This window comes from Zosterops lateralis (genome assembly GCF_965231275.1).
Source record: "Zosterops lateralis genome assembly, chromosome: 6".
NCBI lineage: Eukaryota > Metazoa > Chordata > Aves > Passeriformes > Zosteropidae > Zosterops > Zosterops lateralis.
In genome coordinates, this window is record NC_139761.1 from 51,969,740 (window position 1) to 51,988,279 (window position 18,540).

The 18,540-nt window shown below is 39.2% G+C and overlaps 1 protein-coding gene across 2 annotated transcripts in view; it reads right to left on the reverse strand.

The window, feature by feature from the left end:
- The window catches only part of DENND5A (DENN domain containing 5A), a gene marked incomplete at its 5' end in the record, with an annotated part of 63,456 nt that overhangs the window by 22,121 nt on the left and 22,795 nt on the right, over positions 1 to 18,540 (reverse strand). The window contains 7 exons of one of the 2 annotated variants that reach the window (XM_083864295.1): positions 298 to 405; positions 2,385 to 2,478; positions 3,072 to 3,222; positions 3,660 to 3,894; positions 4,794 to 5,009; positions 6,092 to 6,409; positions 14,642 to 14,829. In XM_083864295.1, coding sequence (XP_083720421.1) covers positions 298 to 405; positions 2,385 to 2,478; positions 3,072 to 3,222; positions 3,660 to 3,894; positions 4,794 to 5,009; positions 6,092 to 6,409; positions 14,642 to 14,829 — 1,310 coding nt within the window. The remainder of the gene's footprint in view (positions 1 to 297; positions 406 to 2,384; positions 2,479 to 3,071; positions 3,223 to 3,659; positions 3,895 to 4,793; positions 5,010 to 6,091; positions 6,410 to 14,641; positions 14,830 to 18,540) is intronic. The other variant, XM_083864294.1, reaches the window with a different exon arrangement.

Sequence of the window (18,540 nt, forward strand, 5' to 3'; positions counted from 1 at the left end):
AATCACAGGTTGGTTGGGGCACAGCTAAGCGAGAATTAGTGATAGAAAGAAAGTCCTGTACTGGCACTGATGGAATACTCAGGACGAGTACATGTATCAAATTAACAGGAAACCTCTCTAACTTACATGGAAATAATGACCAACTGAAATGTCAGTGAATAGATGTCAAACACAACAAAGAGGGAAAATGACCCCACCTTCTCCACTGGCCTTGCACTAAAGATCTATGATATATACATTTAATTATGCATCTTTATCCAGAACTATGATTACAGTCATATTGTGCATTGGACATACCAGATAATGCTCTGACACAGATTTTATAGAGGGCATGAAGGGCCAATCATGCTGGTCCCAGTCTAAACATAACTGCAACTGAAGCTCTGACATGGAAAAGTCCAGGTGCTGGCAGGATAAGTTGGTAGCAAAAAGCCAAGCAGATGTAAAGTGAAAGTGGTAAGCACATATGAAGTAACAAAAGCAAGCATGCAAAACAGAAAAGGAAGAGTGAAGACATAATACAACGAAGAACTCCCAAGAATTCAACATAAAAATAAATTCGTAAGTAATGAATCTGAAAGGAAAAAAGAAAAGATGGTGTTAAATCAGTGGATTGGTGTAAACTCTGCCCTCCACTGGGCACAAATGTTTACAAGTAAAAAGTTTCAATTGCACAGATTTTTGTTGGCTGCTGCAAATCTTCAATTAGTTTCAAACTCCCAAGGCTGCAGTTTGACACCTCCTGCTCAGCCTGACCTCCAGTGCTCACCTCAGAAGAGCTCCCTCCCCACTCTCAAATTTACTGTGGAAGTCTGAGATTCACCCAGAGAAAGGGTCAATGTTCCCATTATGTTCACCATTATGTCATCAAAGAGGAACAGCATAAACCCTTAAAACAACAGCACCATTACCACTGGCACTTGGTACCCCCCAGCTGAGCATGTATTTCAAAATACTTATTTCTCAGATATTATTTGCCTTTTGTGACAGAATAATTCCTATAGGAAATGAACTTGTGAGGAATCAGTTAAAAAACAAAACAAACAAAACACCCCAGAGACCAGAGGTAGATTTTTGCCTTTGTAATTAGCTCAGAAGTTTACATGTTTTAACAATTGTGTTGTTTAGCACAGTAATGAGGTTAGAAATCAGCTTCTATTCATTTCTGTTGCATCTAGGTAAAAAGCACTTTAAAGTTATCTGAGCATATGGAACATGTCAAAGCCAGAAACTACTCATAGAGGTTTTTTTATTATGCAGACATTTTTCTGTTACATGGTTATGGATGACAGAGATGACACTATAATTCAACAAAACTTTAACAAACCAGTAAGTAAATTCTGGAAATGAGTACACTAGGAAGGCAATTAAATTCATCACTACCATAAAAGGATGAACTGAACAAACACACTTGAGTTTCACAACACTATCCTAACAGACACAAGACTACTACTCCTTTAAAATTCAAAATTAAGCTTTCCTAAGGATATTAACAAGGCAAGAGAATATTGTTTTCAATGAACAACACACAAACAAAAGCAAAACTCTGGCGTTAGTAAACAAACAAAAAGCCTCTAATATTTTGAGCCAGGCTATTCTTGGAATTACCCATAAATCAACACCTGGTGTAACAGTTTGCAGTCTGTACCATATGAATCAGAAACTGTACTGTAATTAGTTCACTTCACCCAGATCTTTCAAAACCACTTCACCACAAAGAAAAACTGTGTCAGCTGTAGGAGCAGTGGTGAGAGATGTTCATCAGCCCAGAAGGTGGGTAAATCAGCATCAGACTGTGCTGTGTAAAAATAGGCAGACGCAAACGTGACAGTATGGGTGGGCTTCACATCCTCACCTTGGCAATGAGGTTGTCTCTCACTTTGTCACTTTAAGACTTTTATTATAGCCTACAGAAGACACTTAGGCAACTCCAAAAGGCAATGCTTCTGATTTAGGATGAAATAATCCCTTTCTAGAGGTGGTTATCTTTCCTCCATCAAATACACAAAAGAAGCACAGGGTGACTAAGTTATTTAGACATGGGAAATAGATGGGTGAAAACTATTAATTACCCTCTTCTCATTCATCCCCTTTAAAAGAAAAAAACCCAGAACAACTTGAAGTCATACGATTATATTTTCAGAGAACTCTCCTATATGTGGGATGAAATAATTTTGTCCTGAGAGAGGGCAAAAATGACATAACTTTTATAATAAGAAAATTAAGTATTTTTGGTCTGCTACTTCATTTGTGTCAAATACACTTAAGAGAGAGCAGACATGAACTGCAGGTAACTGTCTAGACATTTCATGAAGGTTGCAGAGCGTTTTTCAGGCCATTAGGAAAGAAAAAAAATCAGATCTCTAGAGCTGAGCAATTTTCACCTCTCTCTGGTCATTGTCCAGACGCAGGTGCTCCGTGTGCTGCTTCTGTCTGTCCTTCCGCCTCCACTGAGCAGGAGCATTCCTCTTTGTCCACCTAAAAGTGAGGGAATACATCAGACGAATGTCAGGAGTCAGGGGAGGGGCAGAGGCAATTTCCAGCTTATTCTATACTGAATATGCTGACATCAATTACATCAGCCAAAGTGCAGCTGCAAACACATACAACATCTCTGGAATATTGGGCAACCAAAATATTTTAGAATATTAGATAACATACACTTGCTTTGTATTTCTCCTTTTTTTCTTCCCCACAATTCCAAGGACAATTTAAGCTTTCCGCCTCCTCCTTCAAGATTTTTATAAGAAAATATCCTAAAATATTTGCTAGCTCCTACTTGAGATCAAATAAGGGGATCTGCTTTTATATTGACAATAACTGTAAGTAACTCAAAGTACACAGACTATAATCTCAAACATAAGAGAGCTTTCTTCAGTAAATTTGCTTCAGGAAGTCCAGATTTAAAAATGAAAAAGAAAAAAAACAGACATAGCAGAACCTCACCCCACATATCTGCTCCCACTTGAAGAAATCAAACCCAAACTTGACTTTGCTTTCTAAGATCTCTGCTTTAGTGTCATTCTATAGATCTTGCCAAGACTCAGCACCTGCTGCCTTAGATTACTCACTTGTTGCTTGCTGGGCCAGTGGATAAAACATCAGACTGAAGCTTAGGAAAAAATCCAAGCTCGTATTTCCCTTGTCCAATTTTCATGTCCAGCAAGTGTGGGTGAACTGCAGTGTGATCTATTTTTGCCAGCCTTAATTCAATAGATTTCTCTGAAATAGTAAGAAAGTTAATTTTTTTAAGTTGTTATAATCAGACATGTATCTGTAATCACATATCTTCAATTAAAAGCAGATCAAATTAAAGAGGTGGAAGTTGCTTACTGATTTCAACAGGGACATTAGTACAAGAGTGCTTCTGACATCAAAGAACGCCACCAAAAGGAGAAAAATTTTCATCTTCTTCAGTTCAGACATCTTTCACACACAAAGCATGCAGGAAAACATCTCAGTTCTACTTTACATTCATTTCATCTCACATCTCAACATCACGTAAACCATTTAGTCTCTTACATAAGCTTTACATCTCTGCTATTTTGGTCTGGTTTCTTTGAAGTTTCAAAGCATGAATCTTTACTTCATCTAATGTCTACAACAAACAGCAATGACCAGTTCCAGTAACTGCCAAGCAAGTGCCTCCTGGCCCTTACCAGCCTCATCAATGGTTGTGCACTTCTGATACATAGATGTGCGCAGGGTCGGTGTCCTGACGTTCAGCAGCCTGATCTTATCCACCCTAGAATCAAAAACTCTCAGAACAGGGTCTTTGTCATCTTCATCGTGGCACATAATCTTATTGTCAATAAAGGATGCAAACATCTGGGTCTCCAGGAATCTCGAGAGGAAAGGCAAGTAAGGTTCAGGCTGGTCAGACAAGAAAGAAGCCTAAGAGACAAGAAGAGATAAGAGTCTTTGAGAGTCTGCAAAGAGAGACAGATATCCACTAGAAGCACCAATTTTTCTGATCAAGGATGTATGAGAGTTGCTTTGGTGCCACTTAAAGCCTGGTTTTATTACACACATCAATTCTATCCCCAAAACAAGCAGTCCATATGAAATTTTCAGCATCAGGACAATAATCTACTGTACAGCACAATAATTGGTATGTTGTGATTTTAGTATTTCCTTAATCTTTTAAAAATTTCAACAGGATCCCAGCAAACCACACCATCAGTACTGCAGGTGTGCAGATTTGGTACTTCTGGCTGGGCCCACAGTTTGTGAAATCAATGAGAATCTTTTCATACAACTTGGTGGGAATCAGATGAGTGTTTTAGTAGACAGTGCTGCAACAATCTTCACCCACGTGAACTCTCCTGCTGACAAATATCTCCAGCAAAGAAGACAGTGCAAAAATTTGAAGATCTGGGTCTTATATTTCTCTACAAAGAGTTAGGAATACGTTTGGTTATATGCATTATTTGGGGTCATGACTTATTTCTTTAACATATTTGGCAATTTCTCTGGTTAAAAATCAAACACTTTCCACTAGTAATATTTAACCTTAATGTGGAGGTTAACCCCAAAGTGAGGCTTTCTAAGCTATTTTTCTAGAGCAATCTGCATTTTTCTACAGTATCCTTAAAAGGGTAGCTCTCCAAATCTGTATTTGTATATATTTTTCCACATATGTAAGATGTGACTTTTTTGAGGAACACTGAAATTTAAGGAAGAAATTACCATTTTGACAGTACAGTTTTCCATTTGATGGCCCAATACACAAAGCCTTAGGTTTGAACACTGTTTTACCTCTGACATTGATGCACCTTTTAATTACAACTTACTTTATCAAAGTTTTGCATCTGTTCTCTGTTTGTAAACCAGGATTCCTTGTCCTGACTGGGCTGAATAACAAACACTTCATAATCTGCAAACATTTGTGTGAAGCGGTTGGCAAAAACCTCCCGAATCTGAATGTTCAGCTGGTAAATCTTGAATTCTTCTTCATCACACTGAATTTTAAGATCCTTTTTGCTACTGGTCTCCTCTCTCACCTCCAGCTGAAAAAGTAAGGGAGAATACAAGTAATTGATATTGATGCTTTGTCAGGTATTCCAGGCACACAAGACTTTGCCATTCTGCTAACTCTTCAAGTCAACATTTCAGTAAAACTACTTCAACCACTGCAATAAAAGAGCAAAATCAAAAAAGTCTATACAGAAACCTTTGCCTAGAATTTTTTTTCATAATAAACCAAGACTTACTTCAGTACTGTTTGCACTAGATAGGTTTTTAATTTTAAAAGGGTAAATAACAACCATATACATGCCCATGGGTGCCACAGACTTAATTTACTTTCTTTTATCCTTCAATCACCCACAAAGCCTTTTTAGAGGTTCTTACTACCCCTAAAAATTTGTATATTAGGCAAATCTGTATCTGGTGTCAAACAACTCCAGGTTTAGAACTGTTAAACACACACCAGCTTTCAAATGAAGACAGAAATGCACATAACAAGAAGCTGTGCATGTCTAGTAACCAATTCCCTGTAGCCTAAGCCCTTAGCAGTGTAAATCACAATTCCCCATTACACACCTCAGAGTAATCTTTAAGAAAAGAAAATGCTTTTTCAGTTAAGATTTCAGTTAAGATTCAGTGGGCTAAAAATTATGAAAAAAAGGCAATAAAATTGAGATATTCAATTCATAGGGGGAAAAAATTACCAACAGTGACAGCCTGTTCCACAGAACAGTTTGTTCCACAAAAACTCAAAAAACTCCCAGTGGTCTTCCAGGTAGTATATTTTATGCACAAAGGACCACCATTTATTTTTTGTTTCACAATTCTAATCACTCAAAAAATCCAGTCAGGATCACCATGACCTGTGCATGTCCACTTGCTGGGAATCAGACACTGATGAACTCTACAATATTAACCAGGTTTTTCCAGATGCTGCAGGGTTAAATCCCATTCCCTCTCTCCCCTAAGCTTGTCCTTGTCTCTCCAGGTGTTCACAAGGTTTGAGAACATATTGACAGAGAATTCCTTCTAGTGAAGACAGACACACAGCATCTTTGGACCATGACTTCAGACCATCTGCCACTGCAGGATCAGAGAGAATGCAGCTCATTTCCTATCTTACCTTTTCTAGACTCACACCTGTTCTCTTAACAAGTGCTTGGAGTCTTGCAATCGTCTCATTTTCCTTCAGCAGCTCATAGGAATTCAGAGGTGATCCTGCTATGTTCCCATTTCTTTTATCAGAAACCAGGTCACATGCTCTGAGGCTCTTCATCTTGGAGGCACTTTCACTGCAGTGCAGGTTTCCCTCAGGTGGAATTCCAAAAGCCATCAGTATCTCTGAAATTTCCTGAATGAACTCAAGCTTATTTGGAAACTGGGGTAGGTCTTCTGGCAGCTCGATGAAATGGTTGTCAACATCCACAAAGCACAGGTTAGCCTGGGATTTAATTTAGAACGGGACACCATTACAACATCACTAAGCACATTATTAATCTTTGGGATTTGTGCTTATTTAAAAATTCAAATACGTTTGCATTTGTTTGATTATTTTGTAAAACAGAGTTGCCCCAAGCATAACTGAATTGGTTGGTTGGCCTTGAAGAATGTAACACAAGACTTACATTTCCAGATCTTTTAAGGATGTAACTGAGAAAGAAAACTAACTTTACAGACATTTACTATGTACAGAATAGGTTATAACATAAATTAGGTACAGATGTGCGATTTTTTCATACATGTACAGCTAAATTTTAACTACAAGATATATGCAATCCTATTTTATACATGTTTATATGTAAGCAGGTGACTGCCTGTTGTTCAGATTATCAGTGCAATTCTCAAAAAGATTTAGCAAATTTCAATCTAAAAGGTGTGCTGACACTGCAGAAGTGCAATGAAGTTATCTTCTCTTTTTTTGTAGACAACAAAAGGCAATTGCCTGACAACTAAGGCAATTCTTTGAATGAGCAAGTTTGTTTCCAAGGGGAAACGTGAAACTAAATAGTTTCCATTCTGTTTTTCAGTTCCAATCTCCAACTCATTTACCACCAAAAAAGACCAAGGTGGGGGGAAAAAAGAGAAGAAAAACCACCTATGTGGCTTCCACAGCAAGATCAAAGGCAGCTCTGCACCTTTCAAGGTTTACCTCACTCTTTATTTGGCAAGGAGGAAGGTTCCCCTTTTGCCTTCTGCACTGCAAAATCAAATGGTTTCAAGACATTACATAACTACACACATCAGAGCAAGAACCCCAGTCATGTGTGAAATCTGCCTAGGAAGTTAAGATCAGAGAAGTTACTCTGCTCTTCTGTAGAAGCATTTCAGTTTTTCTTCACTGCAGAATTAATATGGACTGTCATTATTCTGCTTAACCTTCACTATACAAAATCCTTTCCCTCAGATTATGGGGTACTTCCAACCTAACTGCACTGCATTATTCCAGGAGCCACACCTGAATTCAGGCCTCGCCTGAATTTGGCAGCAAAACCACTTTTCAGGTCTGTGAGATCTGACATATCTCCAGTTACTTCCTATGATTCAGTAAGTGCAGGAGGATGGAAGCACCACCACAACTTAATTGGAAAGAAATAATTACAAGGTATCAACCTCATGTGGAATGAATGGTGAATGATCCCAGAAATCAGAGCCACAAGAAGTTCTGCTAGGAATTTGCTGTGGGTCTGACCACAGGTAGATTAGAATAAGCTGTGACTGACAAGACCTGGTCTTTTAAGTAAACTGTTATGAAAATACACATTTAGTACTTGTGATAGGTTTCTATAGAACAGAGAGTGTAAATTGTCTTTAAAACACAAATATCTTACTGAGCTTCAACATATAAACTGAAAGAAGAATCCTTAAAGCAGAATTCCAATGGAAATATTGCACTAGCTTGCACTGAACTAGTTCAATTCATCCCCTGTTAAAATAATACCCATAGTTACAAACGTAAGTATAATTCCAGTTCTCTATTTCCTAACGTACTAACATTTTAATATGGAGATTGATTTCTAACACTCAAAGGAATGCATATGAAACAGTTTAATATCTCTTGTATAGATCCTTTACTGGAAATTAAATCACAAATTGAATTAGGTGCTGCAAAAGAATCCAAGGTCAATAAAGAGAATTAACACATTGATTCTCAAGCAGTTTTGAGTGCACCTTAGAAAAAAGTTTTTATGCAGAGCAGGGGTGATTGCTGAAATTTCCCTAATATATCAGCAGTGCTCCAAGGCAGCATCTGAAGCAGGGATTTGAATTCAGGAGCTCCAAGGCTCCCACTACACCCATGGCTCCCTGACGATCAGAAGTCAAGTCAGCTGGTATTTGTCAGAAACACTGTAAGCACTTCAAGACAGGAGAGAAATAAAGCTTTGAAACCAGGCACAATGCCTACCAATCAGTGCTGAGGGAGAAACAAAAAGCATTGAATTTGCCTCAAGCAGTCTGCAAAATGGCAAGACAGACTCAATAAGAAACTCTTCAAACAGTTTAATTGTATTACTTCCTTTTACAACTTCCTTTAATTGATGCCATTCAACTTCCTTTCCTTTTTGGATCAGATTCTGCAGAAAGCATCACTCTTGGTAAATAAGCTTGGTTGTACCCACAAAGCACTTGGCCAAAAAGAAATCAAACATTACCTTTATCAATGTAGAAATTCTAATCTTCACACTGAAATGAAGCTCCTTGCCAATGGAAGAAAAAGGCCAAATTCAATGCTTGCTGAAATTGCTTATAATTATCTGAGCTAACACCTGGTTAATTCTTCCAATATGTGATTTTCCCTCCTGCAGGGTTCCTCTCTAAGAGCAATGCACACAGTTTAAATATTCTGAGCTCCTAATAATGACTGCTTATCGTGCAACATGTAATTACATTTTCCAGAAACTGGCCTATATGGAAGGATTTTTTAAAAAGTCAGTGTGCAGCAATACTCTAAATAGAGTGTAAAGAATATTTTCAGGGACACTCTAGTTATCCAGTGCTTGGTTAATAACACATAAGATAGAGGACTACCCAGAGCATCATAAGCAAAGATTCCATAGGTGACTTTAGCCTCTCTGAACTCAGGGAAGCTGAGGTCATCCTCAGGAACTGCATACACACTTCTGAAAAGGCTATGGTCCTCCAGGAACAGAAAAGGCAAAAACATCTCAATGCACAATCCCTTCAAGAGATACCACAGCAGTGTTTTTCTGTAAAAAATGAAGTCTGAAGTAAATCAGCAACAGACACCAGAGCAGTAAATCTCACTATGCTGCTACACTATAGATCCAACAGAAGGGAATACCAGTAAGGATAGAGGGGTCCCCTCCTTAAAAACTATGAAAAATTACAAGGCACTTATTTATAAAATCATGGTCATTCAAAGCATTTTGCATGCTAGGAACTGGGCAAGTACACAAAGCAGAAAAATAAAGGAGTTCTTTGGCCACAAGGGTTTAGTTATTTTCTCTCTGGAGGCAGCACAGTTGAGTGGGCTGTGAATAGCTGACAGCTCTCTATGTGGATACACTGTTTATTATTTTACACACACAAAACTAAAAGGATATAGACAAGACACTTGGCAACACGTGTAAGTAGAGATATAACTGAAAGAGCATCCCTAAGTTAGTTATTTGGTATTTCAGGTCTCTAGAACAGTCATATTCTTTTATTTTTTGCTCATATATCAGTTTTCTGATCAAAAGAAAACCCCAAAACAGTTACACACCACTTCACTTCAATAGCAGACTGTCACAAGAGAGGACACATGACATCATCTACAATAAAAGGTTCTCCTGAGACACTACACTAAGGAACAAGAATGTCACATCCTAATTTAAAAACCTGTCCTTCCCATAAACCTTTATCATTCCAAGTAACAGGATGTCCAGGTGAGAGTCTTACAAGCCTTAGAAATGTGGATCTAAGCAAATCACTCTTCGCATATCTGGTGCCAGTGCCTGGTTCCCTGAAGCCAATGGAACCACTTTCCATGGGCTTAGTGGGGTCTGGTGTACACCCATCCAGTCCAAAACCAGAACACAATTGCAATTCTTTTGTTTGACCTCAAGTACAATAAGGGCCAAAGCCCCACACGGACCTAGCAGGGCCTGCATCAAGCTCATATCCTTCCTTTCAGCTCTGTTCCAAAGCACAGAAGGAAATGATTTAGGTTCTGCTTGAATACATCACTACATAGACTTCAGAAAGACTAAACCCCACTAATCTACAGCCTGTACCACCTTTGTGCATATGGCCCCAACCCTGCAAATCATCACTTGCTTTACACAACACACAGACCATGGATGTGCAACTTTATACACCCATGGCTGGCTTGTGGCAAGTGTGTCTACAGTGCTCCTAAATTCTGAAGGATGCTCCTGTGCCACTCCTGTAGGCAAATAGGACCTTCTGCACTTATTCTCAGCACTGCTGTTCTTCATGCCAACCCAGAATTTGGGACTGAGAACAGTGTACAGCCCAAAGCCATTGCAGCCTTCAGAAACTCCTCGGGTGGCTGTTCACACTGGGGTACAAAAAAATACAAAACTGAGGTTTGTCAATAAATTTGCAGTATTATCAAGGATCAAACCACCAGCAGATAGCCTGAGAATGCATACAAAGCAGTGATTATCTTTAAATAATTATCTTGGTCTAAAGTGTTAGCATCAGAAGGAAAAAAGGCTTTTCAGGAGATCTTTCTTATCTTCTGAAACAACATACAAAAATAAAAACCTACCGAATTTCTTCACATTTAGCATTGAATCACATCCTTTTAATGGTTGCAATAAAAACACTGAAAATATATATAATCTGTCTTATACTAGCAGAGGAAATGCATTTTGTTTTAAAGTGTTTCAACTTTTCTAACACAAAAAGCTATTGCCTAAGACCCTTGGGATCACTTCATTAAAAACAGGCTTTTAATGAGATGCTACTTTGTTTGATTTTACCAGTGCTGGAAACTCAGCACTGCTGATTTCCACTGCAAATAATTTCCATTTCTACCATTCTCCTAAATTAGAGATAAACATGCAAATCCTGCTGCATGAAATGCTCTGGATTAACTTGCTTGTTAAATATGTATTTCCACAGCACTGCAGAATTTTCTTTAGAAGGAAATGCGAAGACACATCAAAAAACCCAATCTTACTTCAGTACTTGCTAGGTTTGTGATCTGTGAGTAAGCTGCTAAAACCACTTTTATTGATTAGTTTTACTGATAAACAAAGCACACTTTTGCCAGCAACACTTGAAGCAGCAACATGTTCTTCCCTTCCCCTCTGACACCTGCAGCACCTATCACAGCTTCTCCCATGCCCTCCCCTTCTCTTCTGGGTTCCTCACCGGCCCCTGATGCCGCTGCCAGGGAAACCACAAGGGATGCTCATGCACACACAGAACCCTCAGAAAATCAGCAGAACCTGTGAGAACAAGCACTCTGCTGCTGACATGCACAAGAAACTCAACTCCACCCTAAACCTCAGCGTTTCTGAGTTTTACTGGGCTACAGAGAGCCAGGTCTGCAGGTCATTGGTGATATTCAATGAATTCTCCATCAGGGCCTGTTCTGACGTACCCAAGGGATAACCTAAAATTAAATTTTGTCCTAACACAACTTTTTTGTGAAATATTTTAATCATCAACTGCCACAAGCATTAACTTCTAGGATACAGCTGGATTTCCATGCTCATTTGGTAAAGCATCCCCTGGAAACACCAGATGTGACACAAATATGGGAGGCTGCCACCAAATCAAGTCTTATGGCACATGTGTGCAAGACTTAGACCAAACCAAACCTAACGGAGTTGGGACAGACAGTATTCCCACATTATTAGCCTAAAACACGTTGAGGAAGACAAACTAGTCTTTTTAAAACTTCATTACAAAACCACAATGAAGAAGTCTACAGTGACACTGAGGTATCTGTGCTGTGCTAGACAGCAGTATTATTTTCTTCCACAATGACCTTCAACTGAGAAGCACTAACTAGATTTTCTCTCAAAGCTCACCTCTCTGGCCTCTGCCTAAATCAGATACTGCTTTCTTTAACAGCAGCTGTCCCACATATCCATGTAAATAGATTAGGAACAGAGATGCAGTTCAGGCAGTTTCAAGACAAAGAAAAAAATTTTTGCAGAACTCAGAATAAATTACAACACAGAACAGCTCTTTGTATACCGTCTGTAATAAGTGAGGAAAATTCTGATAGCAGGAGCCTAGAGGAGTTCCTCATATAACCCTGGGGAGTTCATGAAGGTTGATATACATTCCAAACTTTAGAGATAAACCATGTTAAATACCAATAGCCCCCCTGATAGTGATAATAAATTTGTCTTTACTGAAGTACAAATAATGGAATCCATATGCCCTCTTCTACTGTTCTACAACAACACATTACTCACGTTCCTTAGCAGTTTTCGTTTGCTGTTCTATGGCGGTTTGTTTGGGTTTCTCTTTTGGTTAGCTGGATTTTTTGAAGTAAACGCCCTACACTGAAAACCTCAAGAATAGTGAGCTCCTGTTCTTCCCAGCCTACTTAACCCTTTGAATAAACAAATCTGTTGATAGAGGATAACTTTTTAGTTATTTACTAAGAGAATGGAGTCTCCAGTCCATTTCTATGCCACGGCTAAACTCCAGCCTACAATGCAAAAGACTTCAACAGATCACAAGAAACCTTATCCAGCAATGACTACCAAGGGGATTTCTCAGGCTAGGTCAAACTCATTGTGAACAAAATTTTAAGAGCTCACTCTTCAAATAAAGAGAAAAGCTGAAACTTCAGAAGGACAAGGAAGTCTTGCAGCAAATTCCACCACATGGGCATGTTGCTGCTGCTTTCTTGTCTGTCCTCCCCTGCAACACAATTCTCATCTCTGTAAGATACTATCAAAAACCTATTCCTCCACCTTCACATAAAAGGCTACCTATAAAATAAAATGTAAATTGAGGTGTCAGATTGCTTTTTAATAGTACTTGGTTTTCATTTCAAACATCCAAAAATAGATCAACTGCCTTACTTTAAACATTCAAAATAACATGATAAATCTCTTCCAAAACCTATTTACCTTTTAAATAACCAAAATGTCTATTTGAAATTAAAATATGTTTATTTAGTTGGAAGTATTACAGTGATTTTAAAACAAGGAAGTTCTTTACAAAAAGAGGACAGTCTTTTAGAAGCTTGTGGTAACAGTGAAAACATCCATGGTGCATATTAACATGTATATCCACAGATGCATTTTATTTCATCAGCTATTCTCTCTATAAAGTCTGCTAACCATATTAATTAGGCCTGTCAGTACAGCCAAAATTCTGAAAAAATAGTAAACCAAAGCAATAGACCGTTGTTTTCATGGCAAGAACATACAATATTCTGTTATTAATTCTACCAGTGGAAAATAAAAAAGAGAACGAGACAAAGAAATCAAGTGACTAAACAATTTAGTTTTCATAGAAAAAAAAAAAGTTTGAAAAAGAAGTTTTACTTTGAACTTGCCAGGAAAAACAAATGAAAACTACCAGCATATGGATTTGAGAAAAAGAGCAATGTTGGCATGGAGACCAGACTGGAGGTTCACAAAAATATCTTGTCTTTAATTTCACACAGCTTTTTTAAAAAGGAAGGTTTTTTGTGTCAAGCTATGCTGCAGCACTGTCTGATAATGAAAACAAAAACCACCACCACCACAAACCCTGTGCCTGCCACGCTTCTGCTGTCCCAGAAATGCAAATGGTAATAGAAGAAAACTCACAGTCGGAGAAAAAGGCAGAGAATCCTACCAGGGCCTGTAAGTAGGGCTTCCCATAATTTACACAGTTCCTCCCCTGAAAAGTTACACCTATAAGTAAGCAGGGGCCAGACATTTCCTCTGCTGCCTTGGGTAGTGCTTTGATCCTCACAACCAGCTCTTAAACCCTCCTGGCACATCCCTGTAAGGTGTGTTTGTGAAGTGAACAGGGGGGATAAAATAAATAAGGACAACCTCTAAGCAGTATGAAGGTAGTCCCAGCCCCAAGGATGAGCTGCAGAACCTTTACAGACCATTTCCTTCTCCTTTACACAGGGGCTGCTCCTCAGCAATAGCCCAATAAGCACAAGTTTGCTCAAGTACACGCAGACATTTTGCTGCAGACTCAGACAGGCATTCTAGGAGAAAATCCAAAATGGTTTTGTGCAGACTCCTGGTAGGCTGGGCCCATGCAAGCCAACCCCAGGAGAGAAATCCAGGGCAGGGAAACCCAGCCTAAGCCCACACAGCCAAGAACCAGCACAGTGCTGATGCCAGTCGAGCTCTGCTCACTCACCACCACAACCTTTGGTCATACCTTTTGGCCACAGCTGGGGAATTCACACTGCACTTCCGTGCCCTTCCTGGCATTACAATTTTTTGTGGTAATTTTTCCAGCACAAAAATGTTCTTTCTGTAACCCCAATACACAGCTCCCATAAAATTACAGTTGAATACTATCAGAGCATACAATTTCCAAAGCAGGGCTTTATCTATTTCACCAGACTTTCGCCAGCATCTCCACGAAACCCAGATCTAGCCCAGATCAGAGCCAGCAATGATTTGACAATGGCTGTTACAGTTAGGACTTGTGTTTTGGATCATTTCTCACTCCTCTCATAGTCATGGACAATATTTAATCAATCAAGACAAGCTCCTCTCACCTCTTGAGGAAGTTCCAGCTTAGACCTATCATCCAGTCCATTAGAGTGCAAGCCCATGAGGTAAGGGACAGGAGCATCTAGAAAATGAAGGAGGGATGCTGGAAGGATAGGAACATAGACGTGCTGCCACTGAAATGGAAACATTAGTGCTGTGATGGTCTCTGCCACTGTCATCAGCCTCTGATAATCTGAAAAAGATCAAGAAAATTAATTTTTTTTTCACCAATACTTTTAAGTAAATGAATTTAAATTAAAGAAACGAGAAGTTGTTTGAAAACAGAAACCACAAAATCCAGTGCTAGCTGAGTGGCATCATAATGAAAACCCAGACCTGCACACCCAGCACATTTTGCTGAAACAACAAAGGGAGCTCAACCCAAAGTAGGTCATTCTACAAGTCATATGGAAATGAGCAAACCGAGCCTTAATGCATGCTAAGTCACTTTCTGCTACCTATACCAGGGTCACCAGGAACACTAGTTTGAATACAGAAGCAATATTGTAATCAGCTAAGAAATACATCAGGAATAATTTCTTTTCTCTGTGCTCAGGGCTTTCTATGGAAGCCTTGGATGAAACCCAAGGCATCTGGTATCTCTCAGATAAACATTTTTAAAAGGAGTGTTTGAATGTCTACAAAACATGCTGTATAGCAGCCAATCCAACAGTGTGACTGAAATAACTATGCAGAAAATGAAAAGGATCAGCTTTGTTTAGCCTTTGCAATGTACAACCAAAGCCTCAGTTCAATGTAAAAACAACTCATGCCCTCCTAGAACTTAGGAGCATGTTAAATGTACCTGTGTAACACACTAAGATCTTTTTATTCAGCACTGGTGGCTAGAGCAGTTCACACTGCTGGGCAAACACTGCCTCCTCCTCATCTGTAACTACGGAGTCATCTCTAAGGGTTTTTGAAATCCCATAAATGGGGAGGCAGCACCAGATGTGTGTTTCAATACAGCTGCTGAAATATCCCAACTGCTATCCAGCTGCCAGGCTGGAAAGGGTATAAAACACTCACAACTAGGGCAATTCCTACTTTCTGTCAGGCTATAAATATAGCACAAATTGGATACATAGGATGCCTTTTCATGGTGCTGCAACATCAAATTCCAGCCAGGAAAGGGGAGGGAATGCAAGGAAAAGTCAGTAACCCCCACATGTGTGTATGAGGGTGTAGGGTATGCATGTCTTTCACAGAACTACAGACACTGTGAAACTGAAAAAGACACTTGCATGGGCAGGCTCAGGTGCTGAGGATTCTGAAGCTGTTGCACACTGTCACAGAGGGCAGATGAAAACTGCAAGAATAGCATTTGTTCTAAACACTCTGGAGAAAAATTAAGCTTAACTATGAACTTCCCAATTTGATGGCTTTGATGCTATCTTTTAGCCAGCCTCCACTCGAGACTTCAGACAGCAGCAAAAAAAAGGCCAAGAAATTCAGTTCCTGACATTCATTATTAATTTTGCCTGGGGACAGAGTTGCAGAGTTTGGGGTATACAAAGAGCCCCACAACCCAAGAAGAACTCAGCACAGGTTTTGCTAACATCATCCATAATTCTGCAACTTAGGCTTTTGATTTTTAATTTTCCTATCAAGCTATGCTGCTGGAAAAGGTTATTGCATGGACCTACCTGTCACTGCCTCACAGCAGACCTACTATGAAGGACCCTTTGACCAACACAGATGAGAACAGCTTAAACAGGTTCAACTTTTTGCCAAAAGCTTATTTGGACTGAAATACCAATGAACATCATCAGCAACACTCCCCTATTCTGCCTGGACACAGTTTCTGCCTACACATCTACGTATGGGTTTGCAGCTTTAATCACAGCCTGACTGCAAAGAAGTGATGAATTAATGATAAGCTTTGGGAAGAAGAAGATTCTATTCCATACCCTATTTTCTTCAGTTTTAAAAGGAACTTTAAATGCAGTCATAGATACACAAACATTCCAGCTAGTTTGTATTCAGCTTGTTTATCTGGAAGAACAAATCTTAAAATAGAAACAGTGTTTTCCTACTATACAAACCCCCTGTCTGATCCTGCTGGATAATTTAAATATAACTTTTCCCTCTGTCATTAAGCTAACTTTAGTATCAGCCTTCCAAATTAATTAGAAAGCAACATCAATAGTTCAGAATTTCTACCCAGTGGGCAGCTACCTCCTGCCATGGAGCTGTCTGCAAAAGAAGCACTCTGATCCTGGATATCCACGTGGACAAGCCATTCCCAAAGATTTGGCCTGCCCAGCTGCAGCCTGCAAGTAACAGTGGCTGCATTCTGCTATTGGCAAAAGGCAAGAACAAAGGCAAGAAGCATGAAAATATAAACCAAAATAACTCCTATGTTTTCTTAGGTTATACCTACCCAGAGAGGGTGTGGAGTGTTTTTTGGGTTTAAAGAAGCAAGCAGCACAGTTGTCATACCAAAGAATTACAGAAGATTTAAAAGTAACAACAACAGAAAGACTAAAAGAAGTGAAGAAGTGTTTCAGCAGTGCTGTTGCTCTTGTCCTTGAAATCAGAATGTGCTTGTTGTGGTGTCAATGACAGGATCTTTTGGCATCGTATTGTACACAAGCACTGGTAGGGAAATAATGACATATGACATAGGGCACTGTGAGATGGGAAAGTGTTTAACTGGTCACCATGCAAGGAAAAGAAAATCCAATACTTTTTTAATATGGTCACTTAAGAACAGAAAAAGCATGATTTGTTATTCCAACCAATTGCTATGAATAAAATACATTATGTCTTAAAGTGTGTATGAAAAGTTGCACAGTAGTATTTATCTGTAGAAGATTAAAAAACGACAAGAAATTGAGAGGTCCTGTGCCTGGAAAAAGAGGAACAGGGTGGCAGAAAGCTGGCAGCTCTAAGAATCATAACTCCACCTCCCCATTTTCACATTCTACCAGAGAGAAGTCTGTCAAGTGCCTACAGAAATCCTCTGACTCAGCCAAATTTGAAACAATTATACAATCACATTTTGGAACATTTTTTCCTTTTAATCTTCCTTTTCATCTACTTCATGGATCACAATGAAATACTGTGATATTTATCAAGTAACTCAAAAGTCACTCCAAAAACCCTGTAACTGCAGTAAGGACCAGCTGTGGTTAGCAGAAGCAGTGGAGGGAAGTATCTCCTGTTCTAAGCCTGACAGTGGGACTCAAAGCAGCAAGGTTCCTAAACCACAGGAGGCATAATGAGAAAGTGTCCTGTGTAAGAGATCAGAGTTAGGCAGCACAGGAGTAATACTGCAGAGATATTAAACTAATACTTAAAATCTCCAGAATGAACTTAATTTTAAACAAGCAAAACAAAGATGGGGAGGAGTGATTCAAAGGCAAAGCAGGAAAAAAAAAACCCTTATTTGTGCTGTAAAATGGCAGCAGACAGCTGCCACCCAGAAAATAAAACTGTCCTAGATCACAGTCTGTGGCAGCAGTGCATTACATTTCTCCTTTTTTTGTTTTTAGCTGTTTAGAAAAATCACCTCCAAGCAGATTTCACAGCTGTCTTAACTCAGTACACACTTTTCAGAAGAGCTCTAGGTGCTCTCTGAGATAAGGAGTAAGTCTATTTCACAGCTACAAGAGCAATATAATTTGCAGGAATGCAAACCACCTCCCACAGAATATCTGGCAAGGGCACTTCCCACAGGCCTCCAGCACCACTGACTCCTTCCAGAGTTCCTCAGCCCTAGTATTCTCAAATTCTTCCCTTTCTTACAGGCCTCTGACTTTTTTCCAAATGGTAGACAGGTCTCTTAACAGGACAATCAAATTGAGGCATTCATTCCCTACACTTGGCTTACAGTGATCCAAAATACACAAGGCTGTGCCAACATAGTGGGACAAAAGAAGAATTTCCAGAAGCATCAAGT